The sequence below is a fragment of the Chrysemys picta genome, chromosome 2 (assembly GCF_011386835.1).
Source record: "Chrysemys picta bellii isolate R12L10 chromosome 2, ASM1138683v2, whole genome shotgun sequence".
NCBI lineage: Eukaryota > Metazoa > Chordata > Testudines > Emydidae > Chrysemys > Chrysemys picta.
Genome location: NC_088792.1, coordinates 84,746,597 through 84,770,728, shown reverse-complemented (window position 1 = coordinate 84,770,728; position 24,132 = coordinate 84,746,597). Strand labels below are relative to the sequence as shown.

At 45.0% G+C, this 24,132-nt stretch overlaps 1 protein-coding gene across 1 annotated transcript; it reads left to right on the top strand.

Annotated features, from left to right (window-relative positions):
• Positions 1-3,376: 3,376 nt before the first annotated feature.
• Positions 3,377-18,676, top strand: CLEC3B (C-type lectin domain family 3 member B). The gene is made up of 3 exons (XM_005278604.5): positions 3,377-3,667; positions 13,287-13,385; positions 16,637-18,676. Exons 1-3 carry the CDS (start codon positions 3,562-3,564, stop codon positions 17,035-17,037), a joined length of 606 nt encoding a protein of 201 aa, XP_005278661.1. The 5' UTR covers positions 3,377-3,561; the 3' UTR covers positions 17,038-18,676.
• The last annotated feature ends 5,456 nt before the right edge of the window (positions 18,677-24,132 follow it).

Genomic DNA, 24,132 nt, shown 5'->3' with positions numbered 1-24,132 from the left:
TCTCGTCCACTGTAACCTCTAGATCATTTTCTGCAGAACTGCTTCCTAGCCATTCGGTCCCTAGTCTGTAACAGTGAATGGGATTCTTCCATCCTAAGTGCAGGACTCTGCACTTGTCCTTGTTGAACCTCATCAGGTTTCTTTTGGCCCAATCCTCTAATTTGTCTAGGTCCCTCTGTATCCTATCCCTACCCTCCAGCATATCTACCACTCCTCCCAGTTTAGTGTCATCTGCAAACTTGCTGAGAGTGCAGTCCACGCCATCCTCCAGATCATTAATGAAGATAGTGAACAAAACCGGCTCCAGGACCAATCCTTGGGGCACTCTGCTTGAAACCGGCTGCCAACTAGACACGGAGCCATTGATCACTACCCGTTGAGCCCGATGATCTAGCCACCTTTCTATCCACCTTATAGTCCATTCATCCAGCTCATACTTCTTTAACTTGCTGGCAAGAATACTGTGGGAGATGGTATCAAAAGCTTTGCTAAAGTCAAGGAATAACACATCCACTGCTTTCCCCTCATCCACAGAGCCAGTTATCTCATCATAGAAGGCAATTAGGTTAGTCAGGCATAACTTGCCCTTGGTGAATCCATGCTGACTGTTCCTGATCACTGTCCTCTCCTCTAAGTGCTTCAGAATTGATTCCTTGAGGACCTGCTCCATGATTTTTCCAGGGATTGAGGTGAGGCTGACTGGCCTGTAGTTCCCTGGATCCTCCTTCTTCCCTTTTTTAAAGATGGGCACTACATTAGCCCTTTTCCAGTCATCCGGGACCTCCCTCGATCGCCATGAGTTTTCAGAGATAATGACCAATGGCTCTGCAATCACATCCGCCAACTCCTTTAGCACCCTCAGATGCAGTGCATCCGGTCCCATAGACTTGTGCTCATCCAGTTTTTCTAAATAGTCCAGAACCACTTCTTTCTCCACAGAGGGCTGGTCACCTCCTCCCAGTACTGTGCTGGCCAGTGTAGCAGTCTGGGAGCTGACCTTGTTTGTGAAGACAGAGGCAAAAAAAGCATTGAGTACATTAGTTTTTTCCACATCCTCTGTCACTAGGTTGCCTCCCTCATTCAGTATGGGGCCCACACTTCCCTTTATTTTCTTCTCGTTGCTAACATACCTGAAGAAACCCTTCTTGTTACTCTTAACATCTCTTGCTAGCTGCAACTCCAAGTGTGATTTGGCCTTCCTGATTTCACTCCTGCATGCCTGAGCAATATTTTTATACTCCTCCCTGGTCATTTGTCCAATCTTCCATTTCTTGTAAGCTTCTTTTTTGCGTTTAAGATCAGCAAGGATTTCACTGATGGGCAACAAGAAAACATTTTACAAATACACTAGAAGCAAGAGGAAGACCAAGCAGCGTAGGCCTATTACTCAATGAAGAGGGAAAGACAATGTGTTAAATGCCTTTTTTGTTTCTATTTTTACCAAAAAAAGTTAGCAGTGATCAGACAACTAACATAGTGAACATCGGTGTAAATGGGACAAGATCTGAAGCTAAAATAGGGAAATAACAAGTTAAGAATTACTTAAACAAGTTAGTTTTCTTCAAGTTGGCAGGGCCTGATGAAATACATCCTAGAATACTTGAGAAACTGGCTGAAGAAATCTAATGTCCTCCTTTGACAAGCCTTGTGGATAGGGGGAAGCAGTAGATGCAATATACATTGACTTTAGTAAGGCTTTAAATACTGTCTTACATGAGCTTTTCATAACCAAACTAGGGAAATATAGTCTAGACAAACTTACTACAAGGTGGTACTCAACTGGTTGGAAAAACCATACTCAGAGAGTAGTTATCAATTGTTTACAATCAAGTTGGAAGGGCATATCGAGTGGGGCCCCATAGGGATTTGTCCTGGGTCTGGTTCTATTCAATATTTTCACAAATGATTATGGATAATGGCAGAGAGAGTACACTTTTAAAGTTTTCAGAAGACACCAAGCTGGGAGGGGTTGCAAGTGCTTTGAGGACAGGATTACAATTAAAAATGATCTAGATAAACTGGGGAAATTGTCTGAAATAAATAGGATGACATTCAATAAGGACAAATTTAAAGTACTGCACTTAGGAAGGAAATACAAAATGGGAAATGACTGCCTAGGACGGAGCACTGCAGAAAAGGATCTGGGGTTTTTCATGGATCACAAACTAAATATGAGTCAACAATGTAACACATGTTTGCAAACAAAGTGAACATCATTCTGGGATGTCTTAGCAGGAGTGTTGTAAGCAAGATTTAGATTAAACATTAGGAAAAGTTTCCTACCTGTCAGGGTCCTTAAGCTCTGGAACAAATTACCTAGGGAGGTTGAAGAAATCTGTGCCATTGGCGGTTTTTAAGAACAGTTAGAAAAACACCTGTCAGGGATGGTCTAGAATAATACTGAGTCCTGACTCAGTGCAGGGGACTGGAACAAATGACCTCTTGAGGTCCATTCCAGAGCTACATTTCTATGATTTTATCATTTACCAATACAAAACTATGTTGAAAATTATACTAAATGCTCTAGAGCCAGATCAGGCCTTGTGCATCTGCAGGCTCCTCTGGCCCAAATGAAGGGGAAAAGGGACCACCCCCCTTCATGGCATTATCTCCCATTCTTCCTGGACATAGTGAGCCAACACATGTGAGGGGGTGGGATCGGGAGAGGAAAGGATGATGGAAACACATTGTTCCTCACCTCAATCCCCTGGGGAATCCCACCCCTCAGAAGCTGGCCCAACTATATTAACTTGGGAGATGGTTCCCTAGGCACTGAGGAGATGGAACAATACTTGTTCTCCACTCTTCTCCTCTAACTCCCACTTCTCATGGCAACTGAGGGTTGCTGCCTGCAGAGAAAGCCATGGTGGAGAGTTAGAGAGCTGAAAGGGGGCAGATGGATAACATGGAGACATGGGGCTTCCGTGTGAATGACCCTGGCTTCTAGTATCAGGGAATCTCACTTTGTTGCAGTCAAGGGGCAGCCCATGCCAAACAATTTGGGGGAAATACCATGATGAGACCCTCCTGATGTTTTCCTGCTGAAAGGAACCCTGTGGGGTATCCTCCTGGGAGGGGACAATCTGGGGGTCCCAGCTATAGTCTTAGGAGCCAAATTTACACTCATTTTGCATCCCGAACTCCCAGTGATTCCAATGGGAGTTTGGGATGTATAAGGAACACAGGATCGATCCCTTAGAGCTTTACTGAAATCCACAAGAAATCATTCAGGACACAATAAACATCTATATTTTTAAATCACTAACCAGGGTTAATTTGCCTCACAATCTGACGTGCTTAAAAAAAAACATCCTAAGAAATAAAAGAATCATCCCTTTTTTCCTTTGTCCACTGGAATTCTCTGAACTTTCTCTAAGCCCAGGATACTGCATTTGTCCCAGCTCTCAGTGGAATTCTTTCTCCCTCTTGTCCCTGGAATGCTGTGAGCGAGTTTGGAAGGATTTCTTGGACAGACATTTTTGATTAAAGCCTGTGTTAAGAAGGCTGGCTCAGGGCAGATCAACGCCACTCCAAATCCACTCGGTCAGAAGCAGCAGCAGAATGGAGTTTCGAGGCGCCTGCTTGCTTCTGTGCCTCTTTTGCCTTGTGCAGGTTACAGTCCAGCAAGCTTCCACATTCAAGCAAAAGCCAGCGAGCTCCAAGAAAGGTAGGGAGCTGGGAAGGTTCATTTGGTGGGCCTGTATTTAACAGCATTTTATCAAAATCATTCTAAAAACATATAGACTTTAATAGAGCATCAGCTTTTTTTTCCTACAAGATTTTTGACCCATCCTGCAGAATTCTATAACAAGGAAATTTAAATTCTATTGCTTAGTTAAAAAAAAAATCTTCCCAAAGTTATTGTCTTCTATTAAATTCTACAAGATGTCCCCATAGTGAACCATTTGTTCTAAAATTCAGATAGCAACATACTATATATATTATCTCTATGTTTCTACCATTTTTTCCTGCATAAAAATCTCATTTTAATGATCCTTAATCTCCCCCATTCCATTTTAAGAGGAAAATAAAATGACAGAAGGAAAAGAGTTGATGTAAATTCAGAGGCAGAGTAGACAGAATATTTACTCCAAGAAACAGAGGAAGTACAGAATGTCTATGATTATATAACTTTAGTAACAAATACCAGCAGTGGTCTCCAAATCCTATTTTAAAACATTTGCCTCAAGTGTATATTAAGTTGTACTTCAGCTACATCTAGTAAAGAGTAATCATTAGCAGATAGTGTATAGAAAAATAAATGCACTGGGGTTTACTCACCAGTCCCTGTTTCTGCACAATACAAATAATTGAAGAACAACTCGGGTGAGTATCTGATGACTACTGTGAGCTCACTCCAGCCCTTAGAATTTGTGGGGAAATACTTTGGGGAAAACAGTTTCACAGATGTGTCAGACTGTTGCTACAGATATTTGAATTCGTTTTAAACATGGGATTTTCATCTTGGAGCAAACCTGAAAGAAGAAGATGTTTAAACAAACCATTTACTTGGCCAGTCATTTTCTGTAGCCTCTTCCCAGTTTGGTTATTTTTCCTCAGAAGTTTGTATTTGAATGAGCTTTTCCTTGTGCTTGGCTTTTCAGTGAAGTCCCTAATCATGTTTATTTTTTAAAAAATATCGCAGTAAGGGTCCAAAACACTCTCTCACCTCCACTGGTGCAGGGCATGTGTATGTGTTGCATCCCCTCCTGTCCCCCCAACTTGTACCAGTAGGTGCATTTGTGTTTCTCAAAGGAATTTTGCTTCACTCGTTATAGCAATGGATTTTTCTCTTTGTAACTGTTTGCTGACAACTGGGCTCTTCAGTAGGGTTGGTTAAAAATTTTCCATCACAATTTTCTTCAATGGAATGAAATTTTTCATTGAAAATGTCTGCTTTCCTCCAAAAACTCCAAAACTTTTTTTTGGCCTCTAGCAGTTTTCGGTCAAAGATTTTTTTCATTTTCAATGATTTCAATAAAGAAAGGGGAGAAAAAAAGTTACGAAACTGAAACAATGAGGTGTAAATTCATGACCAATCACCTCTATACTCAGGACCGGCTCCAGGGTTTTTGCCACCCCAAGCAGCCAAAAAAAAAAAAAAGCCGCGATCTGCGGCGGCAATTCGGCGGGAGGTCCTTCGCTCCGAGCAGGAGTGAGGGACCGTTCGCCGAATTGCCGCCGAATAGCTGGACCTGCCGCCCCTCTCTGGAGTGGCTGCCCCAAGCACCTGCTTGCCAAGCTGGTGCCTGGAGCCGGCCCTGTCTATACTCAGGGGGTGCTGGAACAATTTGTACAGTGGGGGTGCTGAGAGCCATTGAACCAAACTGTGAACCCTGTATATGACGGAAACCCCTTCAAGCTGTGGTAGCTAGGTTAAAGGTTGTGCGGCTATACCTACCTGAGCTTCAACCACACCCCGCATTGCAGTGGAGACATACCCTTAGCCCTTGTCTACACTATCACTTACTTCGGTATAAGTTATGTTGCTCAGGGGTGTGAATAATCCACACCCTGAGTGACGTAAGTTACAATGACCTAAACACCGGTGTGGACAGAGCTTCTCCCTCTGACATAGCTACCGCCTCTCGTGGGAGGTGGAGAAATTATGCCAACGGGAGAGCTCTCTCTCATTGGCATAGAGCGTCTTCACCAGACGCGCTACAGTGGCACCACTGCATCAGTGCTGTAGTGCTTTTAGTGTAGACCTGGGGTGGACAAACTTTTTGGCCCGAGGGTGGGGAAATTGCATGCAGGGCCATGAATGTAGGGCTGGGGTAGGGGGTTGGGGTGCGGGTGCGGTGTGCAGGAAGGGGCTGAGGGCAAGGGGTTGGGGCAGAGGAGGGGTGCACAGTGTGGCAGGGCTGCCCAGAGGATTCAGGTGTCAGGGGGCCCCCGCTGCCGAAATGCCGCCGAAGACCCGGCACTTCGGCGGCAGGTCCCGGGGCGGAAGAACCCCCCACCACGGGTCTTCAGGGCACTTTGGTGGCGGGTCCTGGGGTGGAAGGACCTCCCGCCGCCAAATTGCTGCCAAAGACCCAAAGCGGAAGAAGCTCCGGCGGCCCGGGCCCCACGAGAGTTTTCCGGGGCCCCCGGAGCGAGTGAAGGACCCCGATCCAGGGGCCCCGAAAAACTCTCATGGGGGTCCCTGCGGGGCCTGGGGCAAATTGGCCCACTTGCCTCCCCCTCTGGGCGGCCCTGCAGTGCGGGAGGGGGCTCAGGGCAGGAGGTTGGGGTGCAGAAGGGTTGTGAGGTGTAGCAGGGGACTCAGGGCAGGGGGTTGGGGTGCAGCAGGGGTTTGGGGTGCAGGCAGGGGGCTTAGGGCAGGAGGTTGGGGTGTGGCAGGGGGCTCAGGGCAGGGGGTTAGGATGCAGGGTGCAGGAGGGTTCAGGGTGCGGGCTCCGGCCCGCCGCCACTTACCTGGAGTGGCTCCAGGGTGACAGCAGTGTGCACCGGGGCCAGGGCAGGCTCCCTGTTTGCCTGCCCTGGACCTGGCCCTGCGCCACTGCAGGAAGCAGCCAGCACCATGTCCCTGTGGCTCTTGGGGGAGGAGGGGGGCAGAGGGCTCCGCGTGCTGCCCTCGCCTGTGGGTACCTCCCCCAAAGCTCCCATTGGCCACAGTTCCCCGTTCCTGGCCAATGGGAGCTTCGAGGGAGGTACCCACAGGCGAGGGCAGCGCGTGGAGCCCTCTGGCCCCCCTCTCCCAGGGGCCGCAGGGACATGGTGCCGGCCGCTTCTGGGAGTGGCGCGGGACCCATGGCGCCACAGGAGTGGCAATCCTGTGGGCTGTATCCAAAGCCCTGACAGGGCCGGATCTGGCCCGTGGGCCATAGTTTGCCCACCCCTGGTGTAGACAAAGCCTTACTTTCCCTGGGCCTGAATTCACCATCTATGAAATGGAGATAATGGTATTTCCCTCCCTCACTAGGGTGTTGTGAGGATAATGGCATTAAAGTTCGTGAGGCACTCAGACACTACAGTGATGGGGTAATAGAAGCACCTACTAAAATAGATTCTAGGGATTTGGATGCCTAATTTCCAATAAAATTAATGGGAACTGGGTGTCCAAATCCTCTAGGCAGCTTTGAAAAAATCACAGCTCAAGAGATGTGGCTAGCAAGCACTTCTGTGAAGCAGATCTTCAAACATGTTGAGGCATGTCAGTCACAAATTGAGCTGTAAGCAGTTCCCACGAGGAGAATGTTAGCCACCAGAATTTACATTTGCTAGCTTTAGAAGATACTTTTCATCGGCTGTATTTCAATGGCAAAAACTCAGTTTAAGGGTTTTAGCATGGCTTCCCTGATCAGTGTGGAGATTATTTTCTGTGAGAACTGTTCAAACCACATTATATGACCGTGCTGTGGCTCAATGAGGAGTGGGTTATAGACGAGTCTGGCTAGAAAAGTTCTCAGAAAATATTGCTATCCACAGTGGTCAGGGGAGTCATGTAGTACCTTGCTACAACAGCTGGGTGTTTATTATAAGCATCTTTCAACTATAATGTGAACACATCCCATGTGCAAAGAATTCCACTGCCTTTTCTGCTCTCTCTGCAAGTACTGCCATCAAGGGTCATAAAAATTCATGGACGGTAGAATATCAGCTGTGTATAACTCACTGAGACAACACCACAACATGTATTTCTCATTGACAGTCTATGTATGCACAAGATACACACTACAAGAATTATAGCAGAAAATGGCTTTAGGAAAGATTTTCTTTCAACCATTTAACTGGTCTCAGCTGAATGTTTCCATGCTCTAAATCAGGATAGATTATTTAAAGACAAACAACTGAACAGGAGTAGTCTCCATCTGAATCTTAATGGATTTCTTCATGGGGTTCAGATAAGATGAGTGTATTACAGGCTGTCTTTACTGCTCAATTATACACAGGTTCCACAGAAATGGCTTATCACAGATATTTGGATTTACTATGATCTCTTTTTAAAAAATGTATAGGCTTTACTATGATGTCCATAGGTTCTGTCCATCCTTGAGACAGGAATTAATCCTCGCAATAGCACTGGGAGGTAGAGAAGACTTATTATCCCTATTTTCAAATGGGGAATTGAGGCACAGAGAGAGTAAGCTCTCTCAGGTTCATACAGGAGATCAGTACCAGAACTGGGAATTTAACCCATATCTCCTGCATCCCACTGCAATACCTTAGCTACACAGTCTTTCTTCCTTGATGGAGTTTTCCCCTTCCATTTATGAATGACGTTATTGACCCAGACCTCATTCAGCGCAAAGGATAATGGCGCTCTGTGGATAAATCAGGGTTGTGTAATGAATGTGGCTGTGGTCTGGGCCTTATTTGTTACAGAAGTCGGAAGGTGTGTAGTGAACGAGGCAGAAGATTGCAGAGAGAGAAGGGAAGGCCCTGTAGTTAAAGAAGTTGAATGGCGCTTTGGAGAATTGGATTCTAACCCTGCCTCTGCCACAGAGTTCCTATGTGATGCTGGGCAAGTCACTTAAACCAAACTTTTCACAGTTGGCCGCCAATTTTGTGTTCCTCATTTTCTTGGTGCCAGATTTGCAGAGGTGCTCAGTGCTCATGACTGCAGCTGAAGTCAATGAGAATTGTGCTTTGAACATATAAAGTACTATACAATTGCTAAATTCTCTAAAAAAAAGAGAGAAACAATCAGACCTTAGATGTCTTAAATGGAGCACCCAAAATGAATGGAGACTTTTGACAATTTTGGCCTTAATCTCTCTGTGCTTTTCGTCCCCATCTGTAAAATGAGGACAACAACACCACTGCTCCTCACAGGGGAGAGAAACTCATTAATGTTTATGAAGTTCTCAGATATTATGGGGAGAGCACTATAGAAATGCCCAAGAAGAAAAGAATCATCTTGTATTCAGAGTAGCAGCTGTGTTAGTCTGTATCCGCAAAAAGAAGAACAGGAGTACTTGTGGCACCTAACATTGAATCTATCTCCCCTTGTAAGTATTCTCACACTTCTTATCAAACTGTCTGTACTGGGCTAGCTTGATTATCACTTCAAAAGTTTTTTTTCTCTTAATTAATTGGCCTCTCAGTGTTGGTAAGACAACTCCCACCTGTTCATGCTCTCTGTATGTGTGTATATATATCTCCTCAATATATGTTCCATTCTATATGCATCCGAAGAAGTGGGCTGTAGTCCACGAAAGCTTATGCTCTAATAAATTTGTTAGTCTCTAAGGTGCCACAAGTACTCTTGTTCATCTTGTATTCAGAGCAGGGCTTCACTGGTATAAAATAACTAAGTCTTGAGGCCATACACTGGATGAGGAGGAGAAATGTTGAATAACTCCCCATTCACTGATTGAGGCAGGGGCACTGTGGGAAACCAGTACATGATCGTGTAATTAAAAAGCGTATCACAATGCATATGCACAAGGGAGCCATGTTAAGCTTGCACAGGAAACCTTAATTCTGTTGTTGCCTAACATTTGAGTGCTTGACTTTGCCACCTCAATGTTCTTTAACAATTTTTTTTTTTGATGTGATAAAAAAATTATACTTCCATGGCATCTTCCATTCTAGATCCTCAAAACTCTTTAGAAACATTCATGAATTTAGGGCGTGTCTGCACTTGAAAATTCATTTGGATTAAGGTAGGGTGTGAATTTAAAGTCCAGCTGTTCCTGAAAAACTCGACAATAAGAGTGCCGTGCTGCTGTTTAGCTTAATCTACGTTCAAGTGTCCTAAATCCCTTTGCAGTACCTTAACTACACAATCTTAAACTAATCTAGAACAAAGCACTTTTATTTCAGCTTAAGTCCCCACACAGGGCTTGATTCGGGAATTATGCCCTGTGCAGACGAGCCCTAAGCCTCACAACACCCTCTGAGGGAGAATTGCTGTCACCCTGTGCAGATGGAGGAAGTGAGGCATAGAGGGGTTAAGACAAGTAACTTCCCCAAGAACCACACACAGTGTTTGTGGCAGAGCCAGGATTAGACGCCAGAACTCCTGTTCTTTAGCCATAAAACCATCCTTCCTCTTTTCGTGGTCGTAAGTTGGGTTAAGGCTACTAGCCCTTACATTGCTAGAGAGGCTCCCTTACAGAAGCAGCTGTATTAATGGGAAGTTTCCCACGATGTGTTTTCCTCCAAGGTACCAAAATAATAACTAATGCTTCAGCGTTAATGGAACCCATTAAAGTTAATTGAGCAATGATTAAAGCAGCTCAATACACTCCTCTTGATGCTTTTGTTTCCTATTCATGACACATGATAATCTTCACTGCTCGTCTTTTATAGGGCTTTCAATGTTGCTTTCCAACTGATCTCAGGTAGTAACTCTGCTTACTTAATCAATTCACCATAGCCGGCATTTCCGGGATAGACCTGGCCTATGGTCTGCATGCGTAGATTGTCACATTTGCTTTTACCACATCAGGTTACACATAAAAACAACACCACATTTATGGCAGGATAGGTATAGAAATAGTTTCTTGGGAGCAGCTGTGTAGATACAGTGAATACCACCCCCTTATTGTCCTGTTTGCTGCAACATCAAAGGGATAAAAGCTCAATTATTTCTTAATGAGAGTAACCAGAGTACCAATTATAGCTGGTTACAGCAGTTGCAATTACTCTAACTAAGCCATAGATTGGTGACATTAATGATAATGGCACATTTAATTACATGGGAAATGGCTTCAATAGAGTGGTAGGAGAGTACCAAAGAAGAACTAAATATTGTTTTATAATCTTATCACTCCTAAAGGCTAGATCACCCCCACCCCCAGAAAACCCCACATAGGGTACAGAAAATCAGGAGGGAAACCTCATGGAGTCTCCACTGGATCACTTCTTTGGTGAGAGTGAGGTATGTAATCCCCATAGATGGACCAAATGATCTGGTCCCCAAAAACAGACTTCCCATTGTTAACAGTGAGGGTCAGTATCCATCTGGAACAGAGATCAGACCAGCTATTCGTCACAGACCCTTCTGGTCTTAAAATCCATGAAACTCATGGATCGCTAGGGGGCCACTGAAGACAGGAGACATCCCTGTGGAGACCCCGTAGCTTCTTGCTCCCTCCAACCTCTCTGTCAGGCCAGCTCCTACAGAGCCAACACTACTAGAAAATTCCCCTTCTCTGGGTATGTCCACATGGCAGCTGAAGGTGAGATTTGCAGCTTGGGGTGGCATACTCCAGCTAGCTTTAATCTAGCTCACAGTCTAAAAACAGCAGTGAAGACACAATGACCCAGGCTTCCTACTGAATACGGAGTCCAGTTCATGGTCTTTGGCATGACATTCAAAGCGCTCTATGGGACTAGCCCTAGCTACCAGTGAGACCTCTCTCCCAGCATGACCCTGGCTTATCATGAGAACTGCGCTCCACTGGAGCAACGGAAGTGTCATCCAACGGGGTGTGGGGCGGCGCATGATCATGGGAGACAAGGGAGACTCTCCCAGGAGCTGGACCAAAGCTACAGACCAGGCTCGCAAGAGACAATTGCCATTACAGACCTCAGTCTCTTCAGGACTAAATGCAAAACTCATCTCTCTGACTTGCCTCTCTCTCAAAAAGTTCTTCACACCCCACTTCAAGAAAATGAACTAAGTCATTGTCCCTATGGGAAAAAAGCAAGAGCACAAGATTTGGAGCGGGAGGGAGGGTTCAGGAGTTTGGAGGGGCTCAGGAAGTATGTAGATAGGGATCATGAGATAAACTAAACTAGTTGGCCGAGGGGTGGTCGTGGGGAAGGAGAAAGAGAGAGAGAGGATCTAACCTTGCCCAGGGATCCTAGGAAAACTTTGGGAACCGGTTCAAAGTTTTCTCTGAGGTGATTTTCAATAGAAAAGTGGTTGAATATGGAGTAACAGGAGAAACAAGTTTAAAAACCCTCAGGCTAGTCTGTCTGTAAAGATTGCAAGAGATACGTTCTCCAAAATAGAAATTCTGGGCTAGAGCCTCAGCTGGTGTCAATCATCATGGCGCCGCTAATTTCAATACAACTATGTTGATTTACGCCATCTGAATATGTTTTGCTTGAGTTGCCATTGGTTGCAATGCGATGTTGTTTGATCTTGTGCTGACCATGCATATTTTAAACGGAAAACATCAGGCAATAATAAAAAGAATAAACTGGGCCAGCCCTGTGAGCATGCCAAATCTCCCATGTTTGTGTCCTGAGCTTCCAAGCCAGCAGAGGCTAGGAGTGCTGCAGGGAAATTGCACTCGACTCCAGAAGCGGGGTGCAGTGGGACTTAGTGCTTCATATTCTTCTGTACTGTCCACCTAGAATGGAAGCCAAGAGAACAGTGCTGACGGCCTCTGGTGAGCGTCCAGTACTCCATCAACAATGGGAGAAAAATGGTTCCTTGAGCATAGATAAGACTATTTCAGGGACCCTACTGAACACAATCACTGTTTCCAAAATCCATTCTTCCCCTAAGAATCTTTGCTGTGTGGAATTCACTACCGGAAAGTTTTGTTCATTCTCACTCATCGGCAAACTTTGTGGATTCTACAGTTTCTTTAACTACATGTGTAACCATTGTTTCTCACTCAAACTTCCGTATGATCTTGCTATTCCCCTATTAGAATTGTAGTGTATGGAGTAAACAGTCTTTAAGAGTCTGAAGAGTGAAACACATAACAGAATACATGCGTTTTAGTAATAGATTCAACTCAACCACACACACAGGAACCAGTGTTTTCTAAGCAGGAGGAACTCATCCAGGCAGTTCTAAGCAACTCCACCAAGGATACCGAAGCTTGATATGCTTTGCTAACAGAGACATACTTGAGAAGCATTTCACCATTAGAACATGCTGTCACGCTGAGAACACTTGCTCAGAAGCTTCTGAGAACATATTAATCCTTTAAATTCTTTAAAGTGTATGGACAGAGCCAGAAGAACTCTGTTAAGGATTTCTTCGACAATTCCCTTCTGTTTGTATTATTGAACCAGGAAATTCATCCAAAGCTCATTGAAATCAATGGAAGGACTCTTATTGACTTCAGTGGGCTTTGGATTGGATCCATAGTTCCACACACTGCCCCTTTACTGTCCCAGAGTAGTAACACATTCCATGCCCCAGCGGGCAAATGCTGTACAAGCACAAGGTGGTAGTGTATAGGCCACTATAATACAAATGCAGTGGCGAGTGGTCATCCTGCAATAGAATGCATTGCGGAACCAGTGTCTTTTAAGGAGTCTTTTGAAGGAGGAGAGAGAAGGAGCTCTGGTTACACTAATAACCTCAATTGCATTCATTAGATGTACATGAGATGTCTGTGTTCATCTCTTGATTTGTTCCACAGATGGTGTGAGCCTCAAAATGATTGAAGATCTTAAGGTTTTGATTGACAACATCTCCCAGGAGGTGGCTTTACTGAAAGAAAAGCAAGCACTTCAGACAGGTAAAGAGCTCATTGATGAATACACAGTTATTGCTTTGAGATTGGTGCTAATTAAAATGTGGTTACAATCTCTCTGTACATGGTGACAAGGGTGTTAAGAGAGGTCCTGGTGTATTTGGGCTAGAATTCCATCATTAATGATGCATTCATAATTAGATTAATGCTATGTGTGGTATTTTCACAACATTTCCAGACAGATGCAGCTGCTCAGACTTTTAATTGCATTAATTGTACAATATATGGCTCAATAATTCTTTATATGCTGGAACTTCTCATTAGAAATATTGAGAATTTTACAGTGGCACTAAATCAGATGGACAAGATGGGTGAGGTAATATGGTTTATTGGATCAACTTCTGTTGGTGAGAGAGACAAGCTTTTGAACTTCATAGAGCTCTTCTTCAGATCTGTGTAGCTCGAAAGCTTGTGTCTCTCACCGACAGAAGTTGGTCCAATAAAAGATATTACCTCCCCCATCTTATCTCTCTAATATCCAGGGACCAACACGGCTACAACAACACAGAAAGCTAAATCAGATGGTCATTTTTCCTTCATCGGTCAGAGGGATAGAGTATAGGGGATCCGGTTGTGATGTTTTACTCCATATGTTTATGGAAATATGTTTATAAGTATGAATATGATGTAACTAGAATATGCTTCATGCAAAAGGTCTCTTCTAAGGTATCATTATAAAGCTTATGATCTACTGAGTGTGTTCATCCTATTTGTCTGCATGTATTATTTCTATGTCTGGAGTTAGGAGAATAAGATATAAACTTGTATTACTGATGTAAACATGTTAAGTGGAAGCCATTAAGAATCAATGAACTGTGAATGGATTTGTTTACCTGCAAGCCTTCCTATGTATGTGTCTTTCAGCTACTAGGTAATGAAGAAGGAGGTCTTACTGTGACATGTGATCATGTCACCTGAACTGGAATCCATCTTAAACCTGGAGCTTTTCCATTTAGAAGGAGGGGTGGGGAATCGAGAGAGACAAAAGATTCCTGCCTTGTGCCAAAGCTATAAAAGGGGGTGGAACAAAACAAAGGGGGCTGTCAGTCATGAGAAATCCCCTAGTTACCACCTGAGTTGAAACTAACAAGTACTGTACCAGGGGAAAGGATTGGGCCCAGACTAGGAAGAAGTCTAGTCTGTGAAAGAAGCTTATTGGAACATCTCTGAGGCTGAGATTTACCTGTATTCAGTGTCTTAATGTATTAGGCTTAAACTTGTGTGTTTTGTTTTATTTTGCTTGGTAACTTACTTCGTTCTGTCTGTTATTACTTAAAACCACTTAAATCCTACTTTTTATACTTATTAAATCACTTTTGTTTATTAATTAACCCAGAGTAAGTGATTAATACCTGGGGGAGCAAACAGCTGTGCATATCTATCAGTGTTATAGAGGGCGGACAATTTATGAGTTTACCCTGTAAACAGATTTATTTGGGGTTTGGATCCCATTGGGAGCTGGGTGTCTGGGTGCTGGAGACAGGAGTACTTGCTGAGTTGTTTTCAGTTAAGTTTGCAGCTTTGGGTGTGTGTTTCAGACCCTGGGTCTGTGTTGCAGCAGGCTAACGTGTCTGGCTCAACAAGACAGGGCCCTGGAGTCTCAAGTTGGCAAAGAAAACAGGCTCACAGGTAGTTTCATCACATCAGGTGACAGTTCCAAGGGGGTCTCTGTGACTGAACCAGTCACACCTGTACTTTAATATTTCCCACAGTTTTCTCTTTGCTGTGCAGCCAGCCATCACCCTTTTGTCTGACCCACATTGCAATCAGGTCACTATAGCATATTCTATTATTATTGTTTGTAATACATTATTGCCTAGAGACCCAAATCAGGGATCAGAGTCCTGGTGTGCTAGGCCATGTACAGACACATAGCAAAAGATGGTCCCTGTTCCAAAGCGTTTACAATCTAAGTATTCCATACTAATAGAAGAACTGCCACCGACATCAGTGGAAGGTGCTTTGGCAGAACATGCAATAGACTTGAGACCCACAGTGTGGCTTAAAGAGGATAGTTTTGTCCCATATCTAATTATCTTCTTTGAAAAAGAATATGGGTTAGATTTAGGTTTCAGACACAAGTCCAGGTTCAATGGGACTTTAAAATACAGTTTGAATATTCATATATGGCTTCTATTAGGGTTTTTTTTATAAGGTGCCCAGAGGCTTTCAGTGCTTAAAACTTTAAAAATGTGTAATTTCTACTAACAACTATATCATTGTGAGAGAGTAGAAAGCTTAAAAGTTCTTAGCAATGGGGCAAGGAGGAAATTTTTCTGAAGAGCTTAAGTTATGCATGTGCAACATTTCTGATCAAAATCTGTGAAAAAGGGAGTCTCTTTCATGCTTGCATAACTCAAACAGCTGCATCAAATATGCACAAGTTTTCCAGAACTCTGCAATGTTGGGTCAAGAGCAAGCATGAAAAAGTTCAGCCCATGAGGAATTTGTTTGGGAAAGTTTAGGAGCAACTTAAAACAAAGGGAAATGGGGATTTGAGTTCTTGCTTTCTATGCGAATTTGGAAGGCACATGGACACAGCGGGTTCCACATAACCATGTTTACTAATTATATACAACCATACAAGGCCTCGCGACATCTATACCCTGTCAGAGCAGCAGTGTGTGTAAGACAGAGTGGCCCATTACAGGGCTTCCAAATTATTTAAAGAGCTACTGTAACCCACGCCTACTTGGTGTAGCACCCTCTGATGGTACCTAGGCCATCTAAAGCAGTGGTTCTCAAACTTTTGTACTGGTGACCCCTTTCACATAGCAAGCCTCTGAGTGTGACCCCCCCCCTTATAAATTAAGAACACTTTTTTATATATTTAACACCATTATAAATGCTGGAGGTGAAGTGGAGTTTAGGGTAGAGGTTGGCAGCTCATGACCCCCCATGTAATAACTTCACAACCCCCTGAGGGATCCTGACCCGCAGTTTGAGAACTCCTGATCTAGAGATTAATGAGTCTGCTACAGCCTTAGCTAAGAGCCATGTGGTTTTTAGCTCATGCAGTAGAGACGCATGCATTTAGCTCCAGAGGTCCCAGGTTCAACCCCACCCGCTGACCACCAGGGGCTGTCAGTGATACACTACTACCCAATTCCTATACAGGGTTTCAGAATGAAATTTTGAATTTGACTGTAACATTTGCTATTGATGACCCCTCTCAGGCACTGTCTTTACAACATGTTCTTTTTCTGTTTGTACTTTGTCTTTTTGTCATTTCTTAGTGTGTTTGAAGGGCACTAAAATTCACCTCAAGTGCTTCCTTGCGTTTTCCGACACCAAGACATATCACGAGGCCAGTGAAGACTGCATCTCCCAAGGCGGCACCCTCAGCACCCCCCAGAACGGGGATGAAAACGACGCGCTATATGAGTACATGAGGAAGAGCATTGGGTCAGAAGCAGATGTCTGGCTCGGCATCAATGACCTGGCAGCTGAGGGCAAATGGGTGGACATGACAGGCAGCAGCATCCGCTACCGGAACTGGGAGACTGAGATCACCACCCAGCCAGATGGCGGCAAACTGGAGAACTGTGCAGCCTTGTCAGGGGTTGCCATTGGCAAGTGGTTTGACAAGAGATGCAAGGATAAATTGCCGTACGTGTGTCAGTTCATGATTGTGTAACAGCAGGGCTCCTACTGCTGACGTGTAGGCCAGGTTATTCTGTTTGGCATCAGGAATATATATAAATAGTTTATCTATTTGCAAATATATACATTATATATATACACAAATAGATAAACTATTTGCAAATAAAGTCATCGTGGCCTGGTAATGCATTAGAGCATGTTAGATCTATGCTGCATTTTAATTGGCTAAAAGCTATTTCCAACTCCATAGCAGCTGCATTGTTCTTACTAAGGCATGATTTATAGATATATTTTTTTACATCAGAAACATATTAGGATGGCTTATGTCATTTAATAAAGAACCAGTGCAACACTCCAACTTTGCAAACCATAAAGTAGGTTACATAAGCCTCATTAAATTGTTGCTGTAGATACTTTTCCTGCAATTCCCTTTCCATTATTGCTGATTCTATCAAGCTATCCATGAACTAATCGAATCTTTTCCTCCTTCCAATTCATGGCCCAATCCTGCACCCCTTACTCTGGGAGTTTGGAGTCAGGAGAGACGGACTGAGCTTTCATTCAGTGAAATCAGAATCCACTGTAATCGAGATCAGAATCAGTTTCATGCCGATGAACATGTTGTTCCAAACAGTAGGGCCAGTTCTTTTTGCCTGACTTTGACTTTTAAAATTGAGTCTACTTGCAGAGTAAAGTACTACTGTGACATTGGCAGGGTTGAGCCCTCTGATAATAGGACATCCTCGTGCAAATTAGAAAGAAGTAGACTGATCTATAAAGGATAAGGGTGGGATTTTCAGAAGAACTCAGAGTTGGCCTAAAGTAAATTGATTTCAATGGGAGTGGTTAGTCCAGGTGCTTCTGAAAAATCCCACTGGGAAGCTTTATTTTGGAGAAAGTGCTGATTATTTACTAACTCATTCATTAAAATATAGTTTGTTTATATGGCCATTGGCTGGGCTCTTTGGGAACTGTAGATGTATAAAAGATCATTGAATCCTAAGAAAATCAGATTTAGCCACTTTAAGGATCATGTGATCTATTTTAGCAATGGACTGTGTTACCCTAGCTGACTCTTGTCATCTGATTGCATAACTGAAATGCTCTCATATCTGTTGCTTTGCCTTAATGGCCTCTCCACTCAGAGCCAGAGTTTCAGCTGGTGTCAATCAGTGTAGCTTTGTTTGCTCCCCTGGCTACAGTGGAGCTATAATGATTGACATCAGCTGAAAAATCTGGTCTCGGTATTTGTTTGCTAGGAAGAGGATTACATTTCAATAGAAACATTTGTTTTAAAGACGCAATGATGGAAAAATAATGGCAGGCCTGGACCATGACAGTTTAATGAGGCTTTGATAAAGTTGTTTTTCCTTAAAGTTTGCTCAAATGTATCATTGGTTCTTTAAGTCTGCTGTGCTTGATGATAACCCATTTAGTTGAGGTTACTTATTCCTTGCACTGTCATGCAAAGGCCTCAGATGTAACATGTTCTTCTAAAGCCCATTGGAAAAATATTTCAAGTCACTGCTTTGTTTATAAACAACAAGAGCTGGGTGTCTTTCAGAATTGATAGGGAGGGCCAAACAGGAAGACAGTGCATACTTCTGAGCATACTACTGCCAAACTCTCCGCTGTTCACACGACTATAAAATAAATCTATATAGCTTTGCTCAGAGAATGAAGTCAATTGATTTTAATGGAATGCTTTCTTCTCCAGCTGCTAGCGTTTCCTTTCAGAGCCGCTTCCCAGACCAGTGTGAGGATCAGAGGCATTAAAGATTGAAAAAAATCTATTACATGGTATGGTTTGCAGGATTCTCCCTTATGTTATCAGGCTATATACACATACTATATATTCCACATGCACGAAGACAGGGGATACATTCAGTGAACCCTTTTATAGCAAACTGGGATTTCCTTCCCTCATCATAAGGGAAGTTTTACTACAATAGACTGGCCTGCTGGCAAAAGACCCATCTCTGATCCCCTCATTCACCCCCAGGAGTGGTGGCAGGGCCTCTGGTCACAAGAGGCACTGGTAGCTTTGGCTGGGGGCTTCTGGAAGGCTATGTCTTTACTCTCAAGAGGGAACAGCCCTCTCAAGGCCAACTCCTCCTCCTTCCACACTGGGAGTAGCTGCAGCAAACAATGGCAACCAACAATTCATAAGAACATAAGAATGGCCATACTGGGTCAGACCAAAGGTCCATCCACCCCAGTATTCTGTCTACCTCCTAGTGCTTCCCCTTCCTAGGACTGCTTCCTTCTCTCCTTCCTCCAGCTGAGTGGAGAAGAGACAACATTCCACCTTAGAATGCAGAACTGAACACCTGCCTGGTGGGCAACAATTGCTGCACTGCCAAAGGGATTAGCATGTGTCAAGGCACTGCATCTGTACTCCCCCTCCAGGGTCCCTTGAGGGCATCCACTTAGGCTCCTAGCCCCTCAGCCATCACCTCTCCTGGGCAGAGATTCAGGTCTCTCTCCCTCCTGACTGGGGTTTTTCCAGGCTTCACAGTTCCCTGCCTACGCTGTGCTTTCCCCAGCAAGCCAGACTGCCTTAAAGGCCAGAGTCTGCACTTTTCTTTCTCTTCAAAGACTATGAACAGCTTAACCTGTGACTGCTGGCATCACACAGCTCTTTATAAGCAAGCACATTTATTGTTAAGATGAAAACATTACTGAGGGGGAAAAAGTTCCTATACACTTGCTAAAAGCTTCCCAGAGGTCACCCCTCAGTCTGATGGGGCCTCGGTAGGGTCCTTCCAATCCTTCCCAGGAAGGATTGAGGCCCTCCTTGGACAGAAGGTCCTGTCTGGTTCCTAGATCAGAAAGCAGGCCCTCAGTCAGCCTAAACTCAAGTTATTTATCCAAAAGTCCTTTCTCTGTCTGTTCCTCTCTGGAGACCCCAATCTGAACCAGTAAACGTGAGCCTCTCCAGGTGGCAGTATTTCTCTGGAGATGTTACAGCTTAAGTGAATTTGCTTAATTGCTCTTCACTGTTCTTAGTTCCTGAAGGAGCTGTGGTCACCCTCCCCCATGGCATTACATACAACTCCTGGGCCACAATGATACATAACTACTTAATAGAGTAGTTGCAAAGGTATTACAGGAAAATGCCGTATCGGTCACAGCATGGTGATGTAAAACTTCACTAAAAATAGAGTTAAGTCCATTTACTGCAAGAGGAGTGAAAGTCTACCAAGAGCACTGAAACAGTCTAGAACTTAATTATGGGCAAGATCCTGAGAACCCTCACCATGGCTCAAGCTCAGGCCCTATAAAGCAGCTTCAGTATAAGTGACCCCACTGTATACAGTCTGACTTTCTACGCTAAGGGCTTGCTCCCTTGATATTGGGACACCCGCACCCACAAATACTGTCCATGTTCTGAAGGCTAACTTACTTGATCACTGACTGTATGCAAGTGACAAGTCTTGGGGCCCAGATTTATGATCAGGAAAATTAATTTAGGTCTTTTAAAAAGGAGCCTTGGAACTGGACATGGAAAAAATGAAACCCCCGATGCAAACAACTCCAAGCTCTGGGAAAATTCTGAACTTTATGGCTTCGAGCATCTGTCTGCTTGGAGTGCAAAGTTTAAAAAATTGCCATGGGAGATGCCAAAAGAAAATAGTGTGAGCATAGGAGATAGAGAAATGAAAATCTTCAGGATAATAAGCTTCTCTCAGTAGATTCACCGCCTCTCTCTGTATATACATACATATGTATGCACACATGCTATACTAGCATAAAGAAATCATACTTCATAAATATATTGCCGTTTGATAGTCAAAAATATTTCTCTCTTCCCATATTTGGATGTAAGATGCCAGGACTGATCCTGGGTTTTGATAGCTCTATTTGTGGCTTTATTATTTTTCTAACCTTTACTATTTGTTGAAGGTGCTGAACTGTGAGCTTTAAAACTGCCTAGACAAGCCCTTTACATAACAAATTGAAAGGCTGTTTGTCATTGTTTTTTAAGAGGTGGACGTGTGGACATTTCTGAGGTTCCCAACCTGCTTTGGCCTGCTCTCTCCTCTTCTCCTTTAGACGATTCGTGTTAGCACAGCCTACAGGGCTTCCACCAGTGTCTCCAAATGCAATGGAAAACTGATGGAGGGAAAGAGCGAGGATGAGAAGCAACATAGCACTGATGGCACTTTGACCCTGATCCACAAAGGTATTCAGGTGTTGAAATCTGGGGTTTAGGTGCCTAAGTCCCAGTTTTAGGCTCCATTGTCATCCCACAAAACTCCTACCAAATCCTGTAGGCGCCTAATTAGTGACTAAATTATCAGGGTAAAAGATCCCTAGGCACCTACATTTCTGCCTGTGGACATCCTACTGCCTCCCTCTAGGTATCCAGATGCCTATCTCTTGCCTAGGCCCCGGAGCGATTCACACAGCCTGGGATGACAAGCATTTGGCCCCTTTGTCACATGCAGGACCCAAGCTGGTAGGATCAGGACCCATTCAAAATTTGGCCACTACTAGAGGGGCCCACCTTATAGCATTTAGCCCAGTGGTTATAGCACTCAGCTGGGGTGTGGCAGACACAGGTTCATAGAACTAGAAGGGACCTTGAAAGGTCATTGAGTCCAGTCCCCTGCCTTCACTAGCAGGACCAAATACTGTCCCTGACAGATTATTTTGCCCCAGACCCCTAAATAGCCCCGTTGAGGATTGAACTCACAACCCTGGTTTAGCAGGCTAATGCTCAAACCACTGAGCTATCCCTCCCCACTATCAGATTCAATTTTCCTCTCTGCCTGTGAGGGTGGGGAAGGATTTGAACAGGAGTCTCCTGCCTCCCAGGTGAGTGCTCTAACCACTGGGTTAAAGGGTGGGTACCATCACCTCCTCCAGCCATTTTATATGGCGCAAGCCAGGTCCCTAATTCATTCCCCCAAGAAACAACTTAGATGCCTAGGTTGCCTCATTCCAGGCAGCTGGTTCTCATTCGTGGATCGCTAGCAGAGATGGGCACCTATCTCTGAGACAGGGGAGGCGCTACATTCCCCTCCTCCTCTGCATAGGTGGCACATATGTCTTCCATTGAGGGAGGCTTATATGAGAGTGCTGGAAGCTCCCTAGAAGTGGGGGGGCCACCGGTGCTTAGATTGTGACTCCGCCCCCCCCAAGGCCCTGCCCCCACTCCACCTCTTCCCCTGACAGGAAGCAGGGGAGCAGCAGAGAGGAGCAAGTAGAGGGCAGGCTGCACCTAGAGGAAAGAGGCAGAACAGGGGCAGGGCAGATCATGGGTCGGGCCACGGTCCAGGCACTGGTGCCCCACCCACATTTCTAAGGAGCTACGCTTCCAGCACTCCCAAAGCAGTGGGCCGGCACGCTGCCAAAGGGAAGTGACCCACGCTGCATCCATAGCATTTGCCTGTCTGCATTGCCAACCTCTTTTGGGGAGCCTCCCCAAGCCTCTTATATGTACCGCCCATGCCCCTCTGGTTGGCAGATAGCTCAGCTGCCTCCCACCCAGCCTGCTGGGTTTTGTGGATCACATTCTAAGGTGTCGCTCTCTCCCTATTCAGCGTGCAGGGAGCCCAGCTGCCTAACTCAGACTTCGTGAATCACAGTGCTGTTCCTGTGATTTTGCTGTGATGCTGAGAGTTGCAACACCTATATCCCTTTGGGGAGCTGGGCCTTTGTCACTAATTTCTGAGGCCAGCCCAGGATTCTGTGCCCAGGGCCAGCTCCAGACACCAGTGAAGGAAGCAGGTGCTTGGGGCGGCCAATGGAAAGGGGCGGCATGGTCCGGGTCTTCGGCGGCAGGTCCCTCAGTCCCTCTCTTCCTCTTTGAGCTGCCGCCGAAGTGCCGCCAAAGAGGAAGAGAAGGAGCAAAGGACCCGCCGCCTAATTGCCGCAGAAGAACGAAGAGGCGAGATTGAGCTGCCGCCAAAGTGCTGCTCATTGGCTTTATCTTTTTTGTTTGTTTTCCGCTTCGCCACTTGGGGCGGCAAAAAAGCTGGAGCTGGCCCTGTCTGTGCCTACATTAAATACACCAAGATCCCTTTAACGCATGACTCCTGGCTGCACTGAGGATTGCTTAATGGCAACTGTCCAAAACAGATGTATCCCATCTGCTGGGAATCGATGCACACATCACCTTTTGATCTTTCCTCAGCTGTGTGACGGTACTAACACTCAGACAGATAGAAGACATCTGTTGTTCACCACACTCAGTTTTAACCGAAGGCGCACTAGCTAACAGACACACATCTCTGCTCTTTCCTAGTAAAATCATTGTGGAAGTTACATTTCAACTTAGAGCTTTGGACTTTAGTAACATTTATGGCAGCACCTGCTATTAAAACAATATGCAGACGTCATGCCAGACTTTGGGCTGCTAAGTATGCTACTCTGCTGGCTGTAGGCTTGTAAGAGGTTGATGGGAAGGTGAAGCCTGAGGTGTATGTATATACAATAGACAAAGTTACACAGCCAGATCCTCAACAGGGATGAACAGTTGTACTGCCACTGACTTCTGATTTCTTGAGTTTGGCTACTGACTTCAGTGGAGTTATGCTGGTTTGCCCCAGCTGCAGATCTGGCCCACAAAAGTCTTAGGGTATGTCTACACTGCAGCTGGGAGTGAGCCTCCCAGCCCAGGTAGACAGGAGACAGCTAGCAGGGCTCACACTTGTGCACTAAAAATAGCTGCAGCACTAGTTGAGGCTTGGGCGAGCCATTGAGTTTGGACAAAGGGGGTAGGGTGGGTCTGAGCTCAGGTGGCTGGCCTGAGCCTCCACCAGTGCCACAATGTTGTTCACACCACTATTTTTACCATGGTAGCATGAGCCCAGCTAACACAAATTGGGTTTAGAGTGACGGTGCTGGGTGGGGTTGGTGACCTGTGATATAGAAAAGGTCAGACTAGATCAGTGGCTCTCAAAGCCGGTCCGCTGCTTGTTCAGGAAAAGCCCCTGAAGGGCTGCGAGGGTTTGTTTACGTGACGCGTCCGCAGGTTCGGCCGATCGCGGCTCCCACTGGCTGTGGTTTGCCGCTCCAGGCCAATGGGGGCTGCGGGAAGCGGCGGCCAGCACATCCCTCGGCCTGCACCGCTTCCCGCAGCCCCCATTGACCTGGAGCAGCGAACCGCGGCCAGTGGGAG

What these genes read in the sequence shown, in the direction of transcription:
- CLEC3B (XM_005278604.5), top strand. Translation starts at nt 3,562, where the DNA reads ATGGAGTTTCGAGGCGCCTGCTTGCTTCTGTGCCTCTTTTGCCTTGTG. An exon ending in GCCAGCGAGCTCCAAGAAAG is followed by an intron (nt 3,668 to 13,286) that starts GTAGGGAGCTGG and finishes TTTGTTCCACAG; the next exon opens with ATGGTGTGAGCCTCAAAATG. An exon ending in AAAGCAAGCACTTCAGACAG is followed by an intron (nt 13,386 to 16,636) that starts GTAAAGAGCTCA and finishes GTCATTTCTTAG; the next exon opens with TGTGTTTGAAGGGCACTAAA.